This window comes from Artemia franciscana, chromosome 20, assembly GCF_032884065.1.
Source record: "Artemia franciscana chromosome 20, ASM3288406v1, whole genome shotgun sequence".
NCBI lineage: Eukaryota > Metazoa > Arthropoda > Branchiopoda > Anostraca > Artemiidae > Artemia > Artemia franciscana.
In genome coordinates, this window is record NC_088882.1 from 18,198,554 (window position 1) to 18,222,097 (window position 23,544).

Consider the following 23,544-nt stretch of genomic DNA (forward strand, 5'->3'; position numbering starts at 1 on the left):
TGCATTCCTATCAAGTTGAAATACAGTATATTTTTAAAGAAGCAAAGCCTTCTTAAAGATAAATAGAAGTCGCTTTTTACGAATTGAAAAATTGCTTGAACAAGTATGTGCCGAGAGATGATGGTTATTCCTCCAAAATATGAACAATTAATTACAGATGTCTACTTTTTGGCTATTGAATGGCCAATAAAATCCTTTTTATTAGCCTCTCCCTTTGTTCGATTTAGAATCATAGGTATTGAGCTGCAGTGAATTTTACCCAAGCATCACGACTGCAATTTGGCCAAAAGGGACACCTACGATGACAATGTCACCGCTAGATATATGATACTGGTGCTCCAGGTGGCAAACGGTATTGTCAATAATGGATAACTTATAGTTTGTCCCCAATGCATGATTGGTAGTTGTGGGCATCATAAAAAAAAAATTTGTACTCTAAGCAACGAAGTTTATTTCCCGAAGTCTCAGAAATAACTAAACTAGTTTTAAAAGTACAGGGTTTTAAGACCAGGGGTTCAAGCGCCTCTTTAGGTGCAAGAAGATTCCAAGAGCTGATTTCAAGAAGAATTTAGGAGACTTTTATACATTTACCTGCAGTACATACATACAGTAAAATTTTAGCTGGAATCAAGTTACGTATTCTAACGAAGGTACTAGATCATATTATGAGATTTTAAGTGATCTCGACGTGGAAAAGGTTTCAGAGGTCTCTTCCAATGTAGAAATCTCTTTAATTTATCAAAAACCTTCAATTTGAGAACAATGAAATTCGAGTTCAATAATTTTAAATAGCATTCCAGTGATAGTTTAGAAGCTTGATGTACTAAATCGATTTGAGTAAAGCCGTCTGTAAAATTAATGCCTAGAGTTTATTTATATGAGCAATTAAAAATTACCTGTTCTACTTTTGCAACAGAGTATCATCCTATACAAAAATAAAGCTTACAAAATCTTGCTATTGCATAATTTTATTATAATACGTAGGACACAAGTGACTATTTACACGTCAAAAAAAAAAAAAAAAAAAACAACAACAAACAATACACACTTTCGCATACGCAAAAAAAGCTAAACAAAAAAATATACAACTAGATAAATTCGGCTTACACTAAAGAACATACGGTGCATGCATTAACACCTTTTCATTTCTTTATCCCCCTTCGTCTTAGGTTATCGCCATAAAACATAGTATCAATGTGTGTGTGGATATTTATTACCATTGAATGCACATTAATTACCATTAATATGCATTAATATTTATTACCATTAACATTGATATTTATTACCATTAATATGTACGGTAATTATTCAATACTGCTGCGCGTCAAGAGCGCTTTAAAAAGCAGTATTCTAGATGATCAAAATTGCATAGAACGAACATTCAAAAAAGATGTTTTCGAATTTTGAGTTGTTATTATTATCCAATTGAACGAAGGTTTTCAAGAGGAATCAATCTTTTTTTCAGGAGTTGTTTGCAAAAGAAAGGCTTTTTTGAGCTTTCGAAATGACTACAATAGATTACAAGCTCTGGTTTCCAAATAGGTATTTAAGAAAAGAAGCAAAAACTTTAAACTTTCTCGAGGACCAAACAATATACAGAAGATCCGATTAGAATCTTCGATTTAATGTGCCGAATTTAAACAGATGAACTGTAAGTCTTAAATCTAGCCCAAAATGTCCCACAATGCAATTTGAATTAATGAAGCCATATGGTCATTCAGTAGGCATTATGAGATTTGTTTTCTTACCAATAGGCATCACGGTATGTCTCTTCAATAGGCATGTCATGAGATTTGTTTTTCGTACCAAAACAGAACAAGTCGGTTCTCAATATTTTAGTTTTTCCATTGCACGTTGTGTCTTTTGTTCAATTATAAAACAGACTAAGAATTATTTTATTAACCCTTTCTTGAAAAAACATAAAACACCTATGGAAACAGCCAATCACCTAAGATGCCCCTTTTTAACCTTTTTTGCTTATTTATAAAATCGTGTAGTTTGACGAATTTTCGACAGCCGTTTATCTTCAAAGTTAAAGACGCTTGAAAATACTAATACAGTAAAAAAAGAAAAAAGTAATGTATTTATCCCAAGTGGTCAAAAATCCCACCAAGCAAAGTATATAAACATTTTGCTATTTGTGTGGGATGGGGTATTTGACTTTTAGCAACTGAGCTAAAAAAAAAAGAATCCTTGTGATTTAAAATAAGAGGCTATTTTAATACAATATCATGCCCAAAAATCAGCCAGAGGCCCAATTTATATTTAGAGATTCTAAGCAAAACCTTCTAAAAGTGATTAAAACATTAATACTTTTTGTTTATCTAGAATCATTCGACTTAATCAATTAATTAACTAATTAATCAGCAATTTTACTGAATAATCTAAACACATAAATAATCAAAATTTAATCATTTATCTATAAACCATCAATGAATAAACAATCAATCGGTGAAGTTATCAATCAGTCTTGCTAAAGAAAAGCAAAAAACGGTGCCAATTTTAGCATTGTCTTTAACTAAAAAAAAAGTCAATTAGTCGTATTCTACGATATTCTGACTTAATTGGTAGCTTATTCACTTAAATTCTCATAAATATAAAAATAATCACTTAATGGTTCTAACATTTAATGGCTTTGCATTTATGCATGGAATCAATAATTGCCTTGTAAATCAATACCTGATTGAGATAGCAGTTTAAATTCACACATAATAGATTATTTCAAATTTGGGTGATTAAATTACTTTAATATGGAAAAGCAACCTAAAATTTAGGTGAGTATTTTAGTTCAAAAGATACTCACTAGGTCAGCGATAAAATTCAGCTGAAGTTAAAATAATTTTAGGAAACTATAATCAACGACCATTCACTGTAAGAGGTATCAAATCATTTACCGACTAAGGGCACAATGAAGGTCTTAAGAATAGAATACGCGCCACTTCAACATAAAACAAAAAACCCAACAACTCAGGGATGTGACTAATTGTGTTCAGCGTTGCCGACGCGGTACAACTGTACCGTTTTTGTGCAATTCAAAAGCCCTAGTACAATCCGGCACGTTTGGAAATTTTTTGGTACAATACAAATCTTCCTGAACCACTTGGTTTTACTCATTCCTTTCTTACTTGGATATCTGTTCAAGCTTAGTTGATCCAAAATTTTCTTCCTATTCTTCCAAATTTTTAACCTGTTGCTCTAATGGTAACAATTAATCTCTTGCCATACAGTCTTCGTCAGAAATTATTTTCAAGCGTTGGCAGCGCTGATCAGGACGGATTGGTGATCATAACAGTTCGGATCTGGTCCGTAACTTAGAGACACTACTTTTAGTCAATCAATAATATTTTTTGATAAAACAATAAATAATCTCATCGTACCACCTAGTAATGCTCTCATTTACCTTTTGTTATTTAAGGCATAACAAAATAACACTATAGACAGTTCACATAGAACAAAGTATGTAACCGATCAGAAAAGTCGGGAGTTACAACTCATGCATTCAAATAAGGGTTGTGGCGTCTGCCTTGGTCCCACTGAAATATCACAATTTTCCGATTAATTTCCCATGGCTATCATATAACACACCTTTAGTCTGCTGTTTTGATAAATAGACCAAGAAAATTTACTGTATATTTGCCTTCCTGGGTGGAGGGGGTTGAAATACACCCTCCTAATGATACACATTTTGAAAAACTGTTCGTATATAACCATTTTGCTACTATATACAGGCTTCAGACATTAATAAGAAGAGGGGAGCTTACAGTTGGTATTGCGTAGTTTTGCAGTATTCCTGTTTGAATTTATGAAGCAAACAACAAATCGCGACAGTCGAAATAATAACAAAACCATACATTTGCGATTCTTGAGCATTTGCTATATCGAGAATTAAAATAAACAATCAGGAAGATTATGAGCTTTTTAGTAATATTTAGAATATTTAATTAGCACAAGTCATCTGAGAAGGAAGAGCTCTTGACTATATATACACCTCAACTTTTCTTAAAGTCTGCATAAAAGAACACACTTACTATTTAAATATAATAGTGCTAATAACATACTCAGCCCCTCACCATAAATAGGTCCTAATCAAGCCTATGAGATGCAGAAAGGAACTTGAAAAAATGTCAAAAATTAGACATTTATTGTATTTTTCAATTCAAAATTAAGAAATCTAAGGCACCGAAACACCTAAAAAAAAGCTTTTTGAGCAATTTAAAGTTGCACTAACGACTATACAAAAAAATATAAGGCACATATTCTCATCACAGTTCTAAATTTAAAGACACATTGATCAAGGCACAAAATGAATCATCAAAGATCACAAATACCCACTGAAGATATGGCATAATGGAAAGGCTCATCATATATAAGTTTTTTTTTTGGGCTATATCCCTCTAATAGTTTAGTTATATCGAATTTCCTATCAGTTGTGTGGCTGACATTTCATTCATTGTCGAAGAGATATTAAACAGGAATTTTATCCCTGACCAAAGGACTGGGAATTATGGGACTCGGTCTTTTTATGAGATTTTGTACCCTTTGTACCGAGTTTGTACCCTTCATAAACTCGTCAAGACGAGAACCTTCATTTAATTATAAGCATAAAAAACACCAATTTTCTAAAATCAAATTTTACATATTAAAGAAAAAGACAAGGAAGTAATTGGTCGTGCAAGAAAGGCCTGCAAGGTTTTACGCTAAAAATTTATTATATATTCCTATAGAAAATACGATATCAAAGCAATTTTAGCAATTTTTGCTAGCAACGGCCAAAATATTTTTCATCTAAAACTAGATAGTTAACATAATGAGTGTGTTCGAACCCTGGACCACACTTATGACAAGGTCTTAACGTCACTAGTTTCCCTCTTTGTCAGTACGGCAAATTATTTAAAAATTGCAATACCGATTACAAAAATAACAAAGGAACTTAAGAGTGTTCTTTAAAAGATGTTCTTTCAATTACTTTAAGAGCATCTTTGTAAAAAAATTTCTAAATTTGAAATTCCCAACATTCTTAGGTGACTACGCGCAGATTCAACTCAGTGAAGTTACGAACAGCCCAATAGAGTGCGAGGGTAAAACACTAGGCGCAGCTGTGACTAAAGAGCATAAATCAATTAACGTTGACTGTAGTTCAGTTGAAGATAAAGGTCCGACCACACTCAGTGTATTTTAAAATAGTTACTCTATAGCTAGAACATTTTAAGCGACAATAATTTTGCTCCTAAGCGAATGATACTGAATGGGCTCGACTAAACAATAATTAGTAAAGACAAAGTTTAACCTGAAATCCAGATAAAAAATAACCGAGGCTACGTATTCTGAACCAACAGAATAATTAAATTTCTTGTTTCTTTCGCACTTTTTGGCACCGAAAAATTTGTAATAAGGCTATTAATCGACATCACAGACTTATTCTTCTAGCTGGCACTTAAAAATGATTATCTCTCATACATGCTAATGATGACGATAGTGCTAAGCTTCAAGTAGCTTCTTTGTCACGTCCCCATCTCTCCCGTCTCTACTTTGTGGCCTTTCGGGTGCGTTCAATGGTGGTAGTAAAAGAGGTCCAAAAACATCTGCTGCTCCAACAGGGAATCGTGTATTTCGGTCAAAAGGCCCAATGCTATTGAATGTAGTGTAGACATTGTAGAACTGAGAACCGTTTGAAGAGGGTGTAAGAGGAGAGTAAGCACCAAGTCCAGGGAGGATCTGGTCTGGCGGAAACTGGATGACTAAAAAAAAAGATTATTAGAACTCACAAGCAATGCAGTAGAAACTGATATTAAACAGTAACATTTAATATATATATGTATATATATATATATATATATATATATATATATATATATATATATATATTGACTCTATCACGGCTTAGCCCAGCCTCCAAATGTTCTACTAATCCCTCTTTAACTCTTCCTTGTCACTAAATGTGGCCACGTCCATATCTTTAACAGAGACAAATCCAGATTGACTATTCCCTCTCAATTTGTTAGTGTACCAGTACAATATTTTACTATTATACCATCTGAAAGCATTTTCCAGATCTTCAATTTTGTCCATGGCCTTAACTTCACACCTCCTTAATTCGTATTTTGATCCTTTCTCCACTTTTGCTACATTCCTTTTATTTTCATATTATATTTTATACAAATAATTCTTGTAATAGCCCCTCCTCCTCTATTAAACATAAAGTATTATCAATAAAATTCTTAGTTGCGTTACTAACTTTCTTCTCTAACACACCATCAACAGCTTAACAAACTATTTTCCCCAAGTTATTCCATCCATCTTCTACAGATCTACAGATTAGTCTCAGATTTAGTACAATTTTCAACTGTTCCAGGAAATTTTCTCTCAAATTCTCATTATGGACACTGCCAACGTCATAGCATCCTAAAAAGTAATTCCAATTCCCAAATTTCAGCTTTAAACTAATCATAGACACTGCTAGATGGCGTATCTACTAACCAAAGTACTATATACCCCAGTATCTTGTATTGATCCTGCCAGTCTTCAGTTTACAATAATATAATCAATAAGTTTAGCTGTTTTATTATCATGTGGATACAATGTTAACTTATCGGCGATTTTATGACCAAATACTGTATTGGTCATAAATAGATTATTACACCTAGACAGTAAAGCAGTCTGTAATCATTACTATTTTCCTTTCCTATACCAAAGTTACCTAGGCTAGGATACCATATATCCCTATTTCTACCGACTTGGGCATTGGAATCCTCTACATAAAAATATTTTATTTCTACGTCTATTTGATCCTTCAGCTGTAAGTATATTTCATCTGAGTCACTACTATCTCCATCAGTCGGTTCTACAGGGGTAGACACTACTATGATTGAAATTCTCAATTTAACGAAATTTAATCAAATTCGTAAACAGCTCAGTTTCGTATAGGCTGATGTTAACTTTAAATCGAATATTCTTATGTGTTTAAACCATAAGTTTCTTTGGCTTGAAATTTGAACTTATTGGTCACTACCTTGCCCATCGTGCCCTGTGGATCAGGTCTTTGTTTTTAGTTGTTGTTTATGTAATTGCGCATTTGTAATTGGATCAAAAAAGCAGGTAGTTTTTTCGTTCTTTTCATACTATGTTACTTGTCGATTTTTTTTGCTCAGTTTCGTCCGCTTCTCCTCTCCTGCTATTACTTCGTTTGTGCTAAATCTTGACAGTCACTTTGTAATGTTTTAAAAATGAATTCAAAAACCTAGGAACAAGGTAGCTAATATGTTGGATATCGTACCAGAGCCCTTATTCTCAAAACTCTTTCCAGCTTCCAAGAAGGTAGCACATGCATGTAAACCCAAAGGGAGACTTGAATGAATCATCTAGTTTTGTCTTGTAGATAGCGCTTGCTTATCATATAATTGAATTTGGCAACTACTAGTGCCTATCTGGATTTGAGGTGACGCATTACTTTCATAAGACTAAATTTCCGCTCCTTCTTAATGAATTTGTCTCATTACGGCAAAAGATTTACAAAAACGAAATTATGTCGTGTATGTTGTTTTTACAATAATACAATAGAAAAAAATTGTGTCTAATACAATAGCATACAGCTTTTAATAATTTAAGTCAAACGCAAAACCAACTATTAGCTAACACACCCACCACTCGTTTATTAACGGACAAAAAAAGAAAATCTGAGTTTTTGGCCTAACAAAGGTTCCATCAGAGGTAAAGACAGATGTCTCTTGCATATAAAAAAAAAATGATTGTGCTTGATTCTGTCTCCAATTTCGACACTAAAATTCAGTCTCGTTTCCCTGAAAATTCCCGAATTTTACAGGTTTGCTCACGAATTCAAAAAGTTCAGAGAAAAAGCATTTGACGTATACGCATGGTGAGGGATTTCAGATCCGTACTCCTCTGTCAAAATCTCAACAATTTACTACTGTTCAACTCTAGATCCTGATAGTTTATCCTTTCTTTATGGATCACGTGGTTTCATAAGTAAAATACCGGTTTAACTGAGCATCAAAGAAACAATGAAGACTGGGGTTTTAAATGCGGCACTGTCGTTATATAGCCTGGAATACAAACTTTGAATAGCACATGTCTTGGACGTGATAACTACCGTAAGAGTAGAACACTTATCTTGGTTTTTCAGAAAAAAATATGCAAATTTACTTATTTACATAATAGCCGCTATAAGAATGACAGCATATAAAAAGCGTAGTTGTGTAACAATAGTGTGCTTGAAGCGTTACCACAGTCGATGTGGCCAAAATACCGAATACAAAATGTCGCTCATGCAAATACACTAGGATTTGCTGAAGGAGATTAGGGATATACAACAGGCATAAGATCAGGAGGAGGACATGTTCAAGTCCATAACAGGGGAGGTGGATGCGTTTTAATTATAGTGAAAGTATTGAAATGGCCAAAAATATACGTGTTTGTCGTTTTGTGTGTCCGCTAATAACCGAAACTGTTCCAGCTAGAAATGTTAAAATTTACACACAATAAGCTTGAAGCTAAAGGCCCCTCCCAAAGGAAAAAATGCATACACACACACACACACACACACATATATATATATATATATATATATATATATATATATATATATATATATATATATATATATATATATATATATATATATACTAGCTGTTGGGGTGGCGCTTCGCCCCTCCCCCGCGCGCGTAAGTCGTTATGCGCCATATGTAGTTGTGTCCTTGTGTCCCTCCTGTGAATATATATATATATATATATATATATATATATATATATATATATATATATATATAATAGTTTTTACATAGCGAATATACAACATTCTTCACTGTCCCATTATATATATATATATATATAGTTTTTACTGTGCGAATATACAACATTCTTCACTGTCCCATTGTCTGTGCATATAAATAGATTGTCAGGTTTACCGACTCTTGAATATGCAACATATAACTGTCCATGGGAAGAACAATCCGTATTCAGATCTATACATCATTATTCTAATGATTGCCCTTGAGCTTTGTTGATGGTGATTGCTAATCGAACATTCCCTGTGTCCCCGTCGTCATTTATATATCCCCCTGTGCCCCCGCGTCCCCGTTGTAGTTGTGTCCCTGTGTCCCGGTCGTCATTTATATTCCCTGTGTCCCGGTCGTCATTTGTGTCCCGGTGTCCCAGTCTGTAATTTCTCTTTGAGTGTCGCGGTCGTCATTTATATTCCCTGTGTCCCGGTTTCCCAGTCGTCATTTGTGTCCCGGTGTCCCGGTCTGAAAATTCTCTTTGAGTGTCCCGGTCGTCATTTATATTCCCTGTGTCCCGGTCGTCATTTGTGTCCCGGTTGTCCATGGGAAAAACAATCCGTATTCAGATATATACCTCATTATTCTAATGATTGCCCTTGAGCTTTGTTGATGATGATTGCTAATCGAACATTACCTGTGTCCCGGTCGTCATTTGTGTCCCGGTTGTCCATGGGAAAAACAATCCGTATTCAGATATATACCTCATTATTCTAATGATTGCCCTTGAGCTTTGTTGATGGTGATTGCTAATCGAACATTACCTATGTCCCGGTCGTAATTTATATATCCCCCCTTTGCCCCCCGGCGTCCCCGTTGTAGTTGTGTCCCTGTGTCCCGGTCGTCATTTATATTCCCTGTGTCCCGGTGTCCCAGTCTGTAATTTCTCTTTGAGTGTCCCGGTCGTCATTTATATTCACTGTGTCCCGGTATCCCGGTCTGTAATTTCGTCAGTAGACAAACATGACGTGAGTCGACAAACAACTTCATGACGGCAAAAAGCTCAATCCCTATAATGACGTCAGTCGACAAACATGCATGACGTCAGTCAACACACAACACACAAACAACTTATCTATATATATATATATACTAGCTGTTGGTGGGGGCGCTTCGCGCCCCTCCCAACCCCCCAACCCCCCGCGCGCGTAAGTCGTTACGCGCCATATTAGTTACGCGCCATTGTAGTTATATACACAGTAGATATATACATGTTTTGAACTACGTAAAACTTGTGAATATACAACATTCTTCGCTGTCCCATTGTCTGTGCATATAAACAGATTGTCAGGTTTACCGACTCTTGAACATGCAACATATAATTGTCCATGGGAAAAACAATCCGTATTCAGATCTATACCTCATTATTCTAATGATTGCCCTTGAGCTTTGTTGATGGTGATTGCTAATCGAACATTCCCTGTGTCCCCGTCGTCATTTATATATCCCCCTGTGACCCCCGGTGTCCCCGTTGTAGTTGTGTCCCTGTGTCCCGGTGTCTCAGTCTGTAATTTCTCTTTGAGTGTCCCGGTCGTCATTTATATTCCCTGTGTCCCGGTCATCATTTGTGTCCCGGTCTGTAATTTTTCTTCGAACATGCCCTGTGTCCCGGTCGTCATTTGTATATCCCCCTCTGTGCCCCCAGGCGTCCACGTTGTAGTTGTGTCCCTGTGTCCCGGTCGTCATTTATATTCCCGGTGTCCCGGTCGTCATTTATATTCCCTGTGTCCCGGTCGTCATTTGTGTCCCGGTCTGTAATTTCATCAGTTGAGAAACATGACGTAAGTCGACAAACAACTTCATGACGACGTACAGCTCAATCCTTATAATGACGTCAGTCGACAAATATGACATCAGTCGACACACAAACATGACGTCAGTCAACAGACACACAAACAAACAACTTATTTATATATTTATATATATATATATATATATATATATATATATATATATATATATATATATATATATAGACGTACATAAAAGTATGACTGATTCCCATAGGTCATTCTTGTCACCCAACATCTAGGGCTATATGAAAAGCAGGTCGTCCTCGAATGGGGTGGGAGAATGTCGTTAGAAAAGATTTGATGGAAGTGGGAACTTCTTGGGAGGGTGTAAAGAGGGTGGCTTTGAATAGATTGAGATGGAGGAGAAGTCTGGGTAGCTGTGCTGGCCTTGGGCGACTAGGTGCTGCAATGAGTTGTTAGCAGTAGTAGTATAAAAGTGTGGTGCGCGATTTTATGACATGATACTATGACGTAAAGCTGACACCCGAACGAAGCGCAGTGAGTTAGTTAGGGGGAGAGGAAAAGGTGGTATACTTGTACCTGGACCCATATTCTATCGGGGTTCCATTTAGCTAAACGTGCTTTTTTGTGAGAATACAAGAAGGCCGATAGGATCTCCTTTTGTAGAGTCCACCTAATTATTTTTCGGCACTTTTTTATTAGTTACTTTACGAATCTCTTAATATGTTTCCTTAAAATGGAAAACTAACTCTTTTACATTTTTTTGTCGTAGGGAAAAATCAAACTATTTCTCTTCCATTGTTAGGAAATTGTTTTACTCTATAATAAGGGCGTCAAAGTAGCACCCTTGGCGTGATTTTGACATCGTGATTTTGACTTGGCGTGATATCGAGTCTCTTGCACTTTCTGTACTCTCGGGTCAAATGTTGTCACTTAATACCTAAATATATTTTTATAAACCCTTTTGAATACCTTAGATATATAAGCACCTTAACATTTGTTTTTGTTTTGGAAAAAAAAATGTGTCTTGTTTTAGAAAATAGGGGGAAAAACCCCTAAAAGGCAAACAAACGTAACAAAAATCACACCATCACATTCAGCGTATCAGAGAACCCTACTGTAGAAATTTCAAGCTCCTATCTGCAAAAATGTGGAACTTAGTATTTTTTGCCTGAAGACCGATCACGAGTGCGTGTTTATTTGTTTGTTTGTTTCTTTGGTTTTTTTTCCCAGGGGTGATCGTATCCACCAAGTGGTCCTAGAATGTCACGAGAGGGTTCATTCTAACAGAAATTAAAAGTTCTAATGCCCTTTTTAAGTGACCAAAAAAATCGGAGGGCATCTAGACCCCCTCCCACGCTCATTTTTTTCCCAAAGTCAACGGATCAGAATTTTGAGATAGCCATTTTTTTCAGCATAGTCGAAAAACATAATAACTATACACATAATAACATAATAACTCTTTGGAACTGACTTACTCTTCCACAGTTCCTAGGGGAGGGGCTGCAAGTTACAAACTTTGACCAGCGTTTACATACAATAATGGTTATTTGGAAATGTACAGACCTTTTCAGGGGGATTTTTTGGTTGGGGGGTTGAGGGGAGGGGGCTACGTGGGAAAACCTTCTCTTGGAGGAATTTGTCATGTGAGAAGAGAAATTCCATGAAGGAAGCACAGGATTTTCTAGCATTATTTAAAAAAAAAAACAGTGAAAAATAGATACGAAAGTTTTTTCCACTGAAAGTAAGGACCAGCATTAGAACTTAAAACGAACAGAGATTATTACGCATATGGGAGGTTCATCTCTTCCTAAATACCTCGCTCTTTACGCTAAAGTATTTTTAGTAATTTCACATATTTATTCTATAGCCTTTGTGATTCAGGGGTCAATCTTAAAGAATTATGACAAATTAAAGTTTTAATGTAAAGAGCGAGATATTAACGAGGGGGAAAACCCCCTCAAATACATAATAAAAATGTACGAATATAGAAGTTCGTTACGTAAGTTGATTTGTAAGTTTTTACGTATAATTTTTACTAATAAAAATATTTGTTAAAAATTAAGAATTCTAGTTGCCTTGTTAAATAACCGAAAAATTGGAGGGTAACTAGGCCTCCTCCCCACCCTTTTTCTCAAAATCGTCTGATCAAAACTAAGAGAAAGCCATTTACAAAAAAAATTAATACGCAAAATTTCAAAAATTAATTAAAAAAGCAAGTTTTTTTAAACTGAAAGTAAGGAGCGACATTAAAACTTAAAACGGCTGTATGAAAGGGACAGTTCCCTCCTCAACGTCCCACTCTTTACTCTAAAGTTTTTTACTGTTCTATAAAGTAGAATTGAGAGAAAGAGTCAAACTTTAGCGTAAAGAGCGGGGCGTTGAGGAGGGAACAGCCCTTTTCATACACGGAGTAATTTCTAATGTCGCTCCTTACTTTATGTTAAAAAAACTTGTTTTTTTAATTTAATAACAAATAAAACAGAATGCCTATTACGTAACTTTTATGTACTGATGCACTGTTTCTGAAAAGGCCAGGAGGTTTCAAGGTGTTCTTTGCGAAAATTTTGCGTTTCCTAAGAAAATTTAAAATAATCACTCACATTAAAATGTAATGTGCTCTGCAAGAATTTAAATAGAAAGCCTGGCCAGTTATATTACAGGTTTGATAAAACAATATCTTTAACGTGTTTAATGCCAAATATATCAAGCTACACACAACACAATTTTTATATGATTTGTGAAGTTTTTCATGGCCTAGAATAATATTAGCCTTGGAGTGATGTACGCTACCATGCTTTAATTTATATAATTTAAACATTTCTTTTCGAAATAATAGCGGAGTTCCACCTAAGGAAGGAAGGAGGAGCTTAAATAACAAATGGGAGGGGGATTGACACCTAAAACTAATTTTAAGAATTCCTGGAGGCACAAAAGCAGAGTCTTAATTGAGGTTTCTTATAAAAAGAAATTCTTTCAGATTGGCACCCCCTCTCTAATAACGTTTTCCAAACGATTGGTTTAAATTATGGTAGTTTTTTTTTTTTATTTAATTTCTATACAAATGACCTCCTCACTTAATGAATGGTCTCGTCAAAGTTAAATATTTGTCATTACAAAATTCTTAAAGATTTCTAGAAAACTTATTCCATTCATAAAACTCCGAGTCGGCCCCAAAGCTAGGCGCCCTCTATGCTTCAGGCGTAATCTAACCTATTAGACAATACGACCATGTCTGCATGGTTAACATATAGAACGAATTTCTGCAGTGAAATTGTGAGACAAATGACAAGAAAACCTCCTGATCTTGGGACATGTCAAAGAGGGAAGGGATAAGCTTAGTTATATTTCTCGAAAATCTCATTTCATAAAAGGTACTGCTTTTCAGATACAGTAAAGGGTGAAAAACGGTAAATCCAAGCAAACCAACCTGTTTCCCCAGTTTCTTCTTTGGCCCTCTTAAACTCGTCCAATTCTCGAGCAGAACACAATGGAGTATCAACTTCATATGTAGAATCAAATAGACTGTAGTCAATATTATGCGTGGCAGTGTCCTTCCTAAAACTGACCATATTCTGGAATCTGTGTCCCCATAAGATCTCAGTTGGGATATACGAGGATCTTGCTTGTGTCGTCATACTTGTTGACTCTACCGTCCCTTCTAGGATTATTACAATTTCAAACTTCTCTTTCAAGATATCCGCAGCAGATAAATTGTAAAGAGGCGACGCAGAGTTGACGATGTGTACAATTGTGATTGGCCAGACAAAAAAGATCGAGTTGTCACCATTTTCAGCTCCTACAGGAAGGTCCTGGAAAATTAGTAGAAAAAATAAATAAGAAAAGAGCCAAATAAATTTGATTTATACTATGGTTTAGATACTCTATACCTGCAACAGGATTGTTTCGCTCATACAGTCATTACGAGTACTCTACTAAGAATATCGTAAAAAAATTGGCTCCATTGCCAGTCTCTCAATGCTCAGTGGTGATCTAAGCATTAAATGCCACCCATTTGACATCTCATTTACATAGGTCGTGGCTTGTTTTCTCCTGAAGGAAAGGATCTCCTCCGAGCTAAGGAGGAGATAAAATTTACCGTTTTCTTCTGAAGGAACTTAGACTTACAGTCAATTTCGAAGATTTTTATGACGGCAAAAAAGTAAGCAAGGTAAGGCTGTAAGGCTCCAAGTGCAACAAAATTTATACTTTGGACTCAAATTTGATGTTATAATAGTTTTGATGCTCACTTTAACTTGGATTGTAAAACAGCATCTCTGAAAACGGAATAAATCAACCTGTTTTAACGGCTAAGTATGTGAAAATTTTCCCGAGAAAAAATTCAAACTTCTGTAGTTAAAGTGGATTGATATTTCTTAAGCTTTTGGAGCAATATTTTACAGTTTTGCCTAAGTCGCTGACAGACAATACACCTCCGATATGCAGTCAGCAGCCCCTTGTTTTAAACAATCTGCGGAATAGACCGTTTTTATCGTGAGAATCCAATTCTTATCTTAATTAATTTAAAATTACAAAGCTTTTCTGAGGGAAGTAAAGAGCAAAGTTGAAACTTAAAACGAACGAAAATTATTATTTCACTCCCTATCTAACATATATCGATGAAACTAGTTCAAATAAACCAATTGGTGATATTGCCCTATGTTTGTAGGATTATAGAAAATTAGTCCTTTACTGAAAACACAAAACAATATAAGAGTTTTGGGACATTAAAGGTAAACCATTTAAAGACACTTTTAACATTATACAATAAAAGCATAGGATTATTGCTTTTTTTTTTATTTCTTCTGCGCAACGAGCTCAGTCCAATGATTGACCGTCGTTTTGAATGCGAAAAAGACATTTCATGATTGTCAAACAGTTCGTGCTAACGAACTGTAGTAAGGAGTGGCCCGGCTCAATAGTAAACGAAAGTCTGAAAAGCAGAACTTTAATACTAATAGATACATCAAAAGAATCAGATTTTTATGGTGATTTTAAATATAAATATAGGTTTCATAAAATTTAGTTACCCATCTTACCCAACAAAAGATACCTACTCAAAGTCTTACCCATCAAAAGATACGAGCCTGAGAAAATGTGTCTTATTTTGGAAAATAGGGGGAAACACACCCTAGAAGTCATAGAATCTTAACGAAAATCACACCATCGCATTCAAAGTATCGGAGAACCATTCAACCTATCGGAGAACCCTCGCTCTTTACGCTAAAGTTTTTTATTGTTTTAAAAAGTAGAGGTGTGACAAAGAGTCAAACTTTAGCGTAAAGAGGTTGACTTTCTTAAGAGATATAAGGTCATCCTTATTACGAAAAAAAACCATTGTCCAGCCACTGAATTTTGACACCTAGCATACTAATTATGATATATTACATTGGACAAAACGGTACGGGGAACAGCAAGATAGGGAGTGGTGTTTTTAACCGTTTTCAAGAATCGTGTAGCAATTATTGCTTTTAATGGACTGAATGGTCTTAATAATTTTTCAATCATTATCTGTGCGTAGCGACAAAACTTCATTATTGCGTTTTCGAAAGGCAAGATTTATGACAAAGAGGCTTATCAGATTCTCATTTAAAAAGATCTGTCAGAGTGAGTCAACATAAATTTGCCTTAAGGTCTAATGGTTACTTTGTTCAAGGGCAAAAGATACTAATCTTAATTTTTAAAGCCTTTGAACGTAACAGTAAAAAGTTTTTGGCAGCAAGCCTTACAAAGCAAAACCTGCATACTACTAAAGCTGTGTTTTCAGGCACTGGCTTTGAAGCATGTTTTGAGCGAATTCGACAAAAATCGTTTTCAGGTTCTCCGTGTTCAACCCAGCAAAACTTTAAAGCGTTTTCATGTTATGGGTCCCAAGCGTGTTGGACACGGGTTCTGAAACGACATTTGCTGTGTTGAACACGGCACTCAAAATAATAATCTACAAACCTGTGTCAAACTGTGTTGGATGAGAGTGAGGGTGGCCTGAGAACAAGGCTTAATTTACCGTGAAGCCGTCATTTTTAAACGGTAGACAGTTGCATAGTGACTCTTTTGCTTCAATAAAAGGTCCGACCTATTTTGGAAGGGAGGGGTGGCTTAGAGAGCAATGAAAAAGTTATTGTGATAGCCGTTATATAATATTTCCAATTTGCATGGATTGAACCCCACCATTGCCCGTTTGAACAACTGGTAACAGATCCAAGCAAAAAGCGTTGTGCTGCAGGTTTTTTTTTTAAGCACGCCCTTTGTTTCAATTCATTTGCCAAGAAAACTCCTTAATACATTGAATTTAATAGGCTTCATTCATTCATTTAACAAGATTCAATAGATTAAAGTCATCAATTAATTGAGAGCACAATTCCATAGGAGACATCAGATCGTAGAGTTGGGAGAACTACTACTAAATAAATATAGAAATAATATAACCAAAGTCCTGTCAAGAATATATTTCTTATACATAATATATAGCAAACAATTCAAACGTATAAGAAGAAAAAAAACTAGAGAGGAAAGATGGAGGAATTTTGAATTTGAGAATTAGAAAGCCGCCAAAAACAAAAGAGATAAACTGATCAAAGTCAATCCTGCAGAATTCCCCCCCCCCAAAAGCTTCATATCCCACTTTGAAAGTTATTATCTAGACTTTTTCAAATGTCTCTTTTTCAAATGTAGGAGTATTCATTCTTGAAGCACTGATAAAAATGCAACCACTTTAGCGTGAAGGGTGGGAGCTTGAGGGGACAGCAGCCCCCTTCTAACCCATGATTTTGAAGCTACTGATAGAATTTTTTTGCAATATATCTTAGCAAGGAAGAGGTTTATTGTTGAATAAATCTATCTATCCATCAATTTGTTGAATTTACTCTTTATGAATTTTTAATGACCCTTGCTTTGCTAAAGCGGGAGCTCAGGCCTTCGGTTCTCGTGAGTGGCCAATCTGCCATGCAAATGAAGCTAAATGGTTCACAAATGAATCTCAATCCACATTGTTCCTTTTATAGAAGCATCAATGAAACATTTTTAGCACTAGAAAGTTTTTTTTTTCAAAACACCTTTTTTACTTCCAGTTACTCTGTTGTTCGCTCTTTACTATGTTGCAGTTTCTATTGTAACAGTGATTTCATGTAAATACATAGAAAACAGCTTTTGCCTTTTTGTTGGCAGGGACCTAGTAAAGAGTGAATGACAGCCATAATGTTTTTAAGCTATCGTCTTTACAGATGTAACCAAAATTGTTTGGTCTATGCTTAGAGACAATGTGATTTTGTGGAATATTTCATTTTATTTTAGTGCTATCAAAACTTATTTATCGGAAGCACATGGGTATGAGCAATAGCTTTTAAATGAATCACTGAATATTTCTCTAAGACTTTGGTATAGACTGCTAGCCTTTGCGAAAGAAAAGACCCATCACTACCACCCATGAAAAAAAAGTTTTTCTTCTCAAGATGGACACCTCAAAACCTCAAATTTGGGTAGATTGCGACTACTGCTGCATCTATGACTTGGAATTATCTGAATTTTTAGTTTACTTATTCATTTTTATTCTTTCAGTTTTATTCTACAAACGGATCCCATTGTTATATATTTAGGTTTTAAATACGTGTACTTTGTTAGTAAATATTAATTGGTTTAAGTTTGTTTATCGAAAAGTTTTTAATCTGAGTCAATACCGGGCTTGTTCGGAGGAGCAACTTCGATTTTACTATATGGGATGCGGTGGTAAGCAGCCAATGCTCTTCTCTGTATATTCGTGCGTGTGTGTGTGTGTGGGGGGGGGGGGGTCAATATCCCAGAGAAAAATTATTCTTTTTCTTTCTAAAATTGGCTTTCCACTTTTGATACACTTAAAAACTCTCTTCTGGCGTTATTGCTTGTGGAACATAGTACATCTTTTTTTATTATGTGCCAGAATTTTGTTTGCTTAATATTCTTGACAAGCACCAAATTGTACCTTCTTGACATATTAATGAAGGAAATATTTGCCTTTTTTATACTAGAAGTTTAAAATTTCAAGACATGTATCAGCAGAGTCATCGAGAAGGTGACACGGGGTGGTGGTGGTGAATCCTCGTCCCAAGAGGCCAAGTGTTCTTTTTGTTTTATTTCTGCGGTTGTTCTTATTTAATTTATGGCAATAACATTTTTATTTCACAAGGTTTTTTTATGATTACTTTTATGCATTTAACAGAAATTTAAAATCCAAAGGGACCAGCTCTCGGAACATTTAAAGAAATCCACGTTATGGCACGCAACCTAAAAGTATAGGGCCAGTAAATCATTGTCTGTAATTCTTTGCTTCCAATACTCGAAGTCACATTAATATTCGTAATATGAATGGTGTCGTATTGTGAAGGGGGGGGGGAGAAAACATTTTTGTTCGAAACCTTGCTATTTTTATTTGTTTAAGTCTCTTGCTTATAAATGTTCGAGAAAAGGCCAAAACTAAAATACCTTCAAGGAATTTCAACGTCAATGTGAGTGTGACATGCCAAGATTCGATAAGATTCTTACGAAGAGTATTTCAAACGCTCAGTTATTATGTATACGTGTGTCGGGTCAGGGGTGAGGTATCAATTCTCTTTGAGAAAGCAATTTACCTTATTCCTATATACAAAGTGAAGGAAAGCCATATGCTTACTACCGAGGAGAACTCCCCCAAGATATCTCCGTTTTGACAAAAGATATATTTGTGGGGTGATATATCAATGTTAGGCTAACATATGTAGATGCAGATGCACATAGAATCCGATTAAAGGGAATTGGTGTCATTTTTTTTCTTTGCGGATGGGTTTTTCCAAAGTTATTTAATATCACGTTTAAACTAGTATCGTCTAATGAAAGAAAAAAATGACTGAAGGGCCAAATACGACCCGGGTGAAGCGAGGAAAATATACGAAGGTCGAAGACTGAAATAAGCTGTGACAGGTGACACACGGCCATCGAGGTCGCACTTTGCAAGCCAAAAGGCCCGTAAAGTGGTTCTTTTTAAATAAGATTCATATAATTTACCTATTTTTGCTGCTTCAATGAATTTAAGCACCCCCTTGAAATGTACCCTCTTCCAAATGAAATTCTTGCGTGTATGTCGAGTTTTACCAGTTCTAAGAATATCCCAATAGCAATCTGTAGTACCCTCAAACATTTTCAAGCCATGAGACGATCAGCCGTAGAGAGGTAAAAAGTTAGTGTGGCCGATGACCAATATTTATATGAAACATAGCTGATATTTTTTTTACCCCAAAATGTAAGAACGAACACAATCAAAAATTAAGTCGGTATCGAGGCAATGATAGTCAGTTTATCATTTTAGTCAGCCCATGAGTGTTGTCGTACAGCTCTAGTCATATACTAGAGCATATACTAGAGCATATACATATACTAGAGCCCCGAGGGCATCGGGACGTGGTCTGTATTCTATATTTATTCAACAAAGAGTGATAAAACTAAAAAAAAACCTCAAATGAGGTTTATTAAATAAATATAGAATACAGACCCCGTTCCGCTACCCGCGGGGCTCATGGACTAATACGCTTCGCTCTATAGGTAATGTTACCTGTAAGCAAGTCCACTTTACGCATTTTTAGTTTGCCCCATGGAGGAGGAGGGTCAACCAGAAATGGATGCGCTTCTAGAATTAGCGTTTTTAAGTGCTCTAAACATTTATCTGTAACACTTGGAACGAAACTAAACATTTATCTGTAACACTAACGGGAATACAGACTTTGGTGTACATTTTGAGCCATTGCTAAGGGAGTTCTTCTCTGAAGGCAAAGGTTTACGTTACACAATAAGCACGTTAAAATGGCGGTCACAAGCACGTTTGGTTGGACTTATAGACCCGTGACTGTACGGACATCAATATTTTGAATTTTTTGTTTGTGTGCAATATTCAATATTTGGCTGCAACAACTTGAAGCTAGACCTCCAGTTGAGGTCTAGACCTATAGTCATTCTACCAATCGAGAAGCTTATTTTTGTCACTATATTCATTATCTGGCTTAAAAGTGGCGTTCATTTGTATGTCTGGCTGGAAATCCATGCCTAAATAAGTGTAGGTCCATGTTTATGAAATTAAACATTAACCATGTTTATGTTTATGCATGGAAGTCTTAACAGATTTGCAAGTGAACGTTGCTTAATACTATCAGATGTGTAGACAACATTTTTTTTTTTTTTATAAAGTCTACTAGAAAAAAGTCTGCTTTAATCTACTTTAGTTACTAAAGTCTACTGGAAAAAAGTCAGCTTAATAGCTTAGTATTTACTATAACTTACTCAGTAATCACCGTAGTCTAAATAATTAAACAAAGATGTGTTTTTGAATGAGGCAACAATATAATTAGCCTCAAGGGAAAAAAAAAAATCAGCGCATTCTAATGCCTGTCATATGAATCTAACTGGCACCTTTCCCATCTTGGCCTCGTAATTACAACTATGTTCTGTCAGAAATACAAAACCAAATATATTAGCGAAACAAAATATTGATACTGATAATCTACGCAAAAAAGCACTGGTGCTAAATTACAATTTTTCCGGAGAGACTGGGGCTTGTCGTCTAAAAATGACAGATCCAAATCCCAAAAAGTAAAAATTTTCGAATAATGTTATTTACCAAGATTCAGTTATCTCGAGCATTGTTATAGAAGTGGACCCGGATGCATAGCACACCTTTTCCCCAAACCACCTTGAAGCCAGTGCACATGGGGGTGTCTTCATGGTAAACTTTGGTTACTGAATTTAATATGTTAAGATAAGCTTATGTTAAGATAATGGCATTTTAATGTTTCTGTCGTTGAACAGAAAGCAATGTTTTACATCCGTTCAATTTAATGAAATATTCCATCCAGCAAAAAGCAAGAGTTGCACTCAACTCTAATATATGTAAGCAGAACAGCGATCAATGGGCTTTTAATCCAAGACAAAAAAGAATCTTGGATGCGGACGGATTTTTTTTTTCAGCTATTGTTACCATATATCCTAGCATGCACAAATATTTCATAGGCCTCTACAAGATCGAAGGCTCACAAGTTTCCATAAGATGGAAAAACAATAGTTTTTAATGATCAGAATCATATTGATATGTTTATGACGACCAGAGTGAAATTTCTAAATGCAGAGATACGAAAATTTTATTTAACTCTGGAGCAAAAGGTAGTGCCATTTTCTTATATCACTTGTACTCATGCGTACTCAGCCATAGTTGATTAAATACACGGTTTCTAGTGTACCTAACGGACAATTAGTATTTTCTCCCCTTCTAATTGCAGACCCAGACGAAAATATCGTTTTCTTGGCAGTTTAATGGAGAAAGCCATTCCCTGAACAAGAAATACCACCTTAAAGGAACTTTTACATTGCGTCTTCTGTTCTCCCCTTCACACCAGACTCCATATGCTTTAAAAACCCTACGTAAGACTGTACATTAATGCAACCGTAAAAAGGAACGAAACGCAAAACCTTGACGGAAGTAGTTGAAGAGATTTCAACTTTTTATGTTTACCTTTACAACCCCAAAATGGATCTTTTCGCAAAAAATAATCGAGTTTGTAGAAGCTAGAAAATATTTTTATAGGCCAAAGGACCCTTCTTTCAAAGAAACAAAAACTGAAAAAAGTAGACTTAAAAACATTGAGGCAGATTGACTTAAATACAGAAGAGAACTTTTTCCCTTGTGAAAAATGTATGGACAACATAATCATCTTCAATTGTGCCATATTTTCCAAATTCAAAGCTTCTGCGAATGATAATGATCATGTTCTTTGAAGATGTTCTACTTGCGTTCTGACAAAATGAACTTATATAGAGAAGGGAACAGTTTCAGTATGAAAGGAGATAAACATTATAACCATAACAATCTTAGCATTAAACGTTGATTAAAGTTTTCTTTTTCAATTTGTACGGTCCTTAACGATGGAGTTCGACGGAATTCTTTGCAAGAACAAATCATATCCCGAGAACTTTCCCTCGTTTTGTTCTACCATCAGTCAAATCTTTCGAAAATTTGGCTGGAATATCGCCAAAATTTCTTGAAAATTGGAAGTTTATCAAAATACAGACTGTTAGATTTTTCCCATACATTTGTTCATATTACTTGTTTTATATTGTGCGACTTAAAGTACGTCGGTATGGCATGTTTAGCATGTATGCTGGTGGTCTCCAGAGCCTGATACGCGAGAACGACTAGAAACAAAGGAAAGAAAATGAAGTTAAGAAGGTTGAAAGATTAAGGACAGATATCAGGAAAGTCATGAATCAGATTAACATTTCTTAGTTTACTGTTTAAATATTAAAAACTTATACGATTTAGATAAAAAAAGAAAAAAGAAACCATCAAAAATCGATCCAGTTGTGAAATTAATATAGAAAAAGGGATAATTTGTAAAAATATAGGGGCTGAGTCACAATGTCCCTTGTTTGAGTACCTACTCAAGGATGGGGAATAATCCTCAGATCTTCCCCATACGAAGTTCTTTGGGATTGATGGATATATTGTATTGTTTGTACTTATACAATAAAATGGGGGAAGGGGGGGGGGGTTAGATATTGGGTCTCAAGGGACAAAACAGGACGTATTCAGATACTACATCATTTGTAAAATCGATTAATGGGCAAAGGATTAAATTAGACGACTTTAGGACCTAAAGGAGTGAGGGGGTTGACCTCCATGCTCTTAAAAGGATTTTCCTTAGTGTTGGCCCTTCCTGACTCTTCATGTATTCGAAATAGCCTAGTTTGTTTATTTATTTAACCTCTATTTATTTTACTCAACGTGATCAACAAACAGTATTTGACAGCAGCTGATATCCAAGTTATAAACACGGCGATTTGTTTAGTATTTTCCCTTTGACTGGTAGTATTAGTCATGAGCCTTTTCATGGTTTTTACTCACTAGGCTCAGTTGTGCTTTCTGAAGATGTAGCACTGGGTTCCGTTTGCACAGCACGTCTCTTTGCCGTTAAATATATCCTACATTTTACTCAATTTATTATATTATT

General features: G+C 35.4%; 1 protein-coding gene across 7 annotated transcripts in view; it reads right to left on the reverse strand.

Moving 5' to 3' along the window:
• Positions 1-2,358: 2,358 nt before the first annotated feature.
• The window catches only part of LOC136039842 (ATP-sensitive inward rectifier potassium channel 12-like), a 139,951-nt gene continuing 118,765 nt past the window's right edge, over positions 2,359-23,544 (reverse strand). For 4 of the 7 annotated variants that reach the window (XM_065723758.1, XM_065723760.1, XM_065723763.1 and 1 more), the window contains 2 exons: positions 13,977-14,358; positions 2,359-5,738 (listed from right to left, as the gene is read on the reverse strand). In XM_065723758.1, coding sequence (XP_065579830.1) covers positions 5,479-5,738; positions 13,977-14,358 — 642 coding nt within the window. In that variant the 3' untranslated portion in view covers positions 2,359-5,478. The remainder of the gene's footprint in view (positions 5,739-13,976; positions 14,359-23,544) is intronic. The other 3 variants (XM_065723764.1, XM_065723762.1, XM_065723765.1) reach the window with 3 other exon arrangements.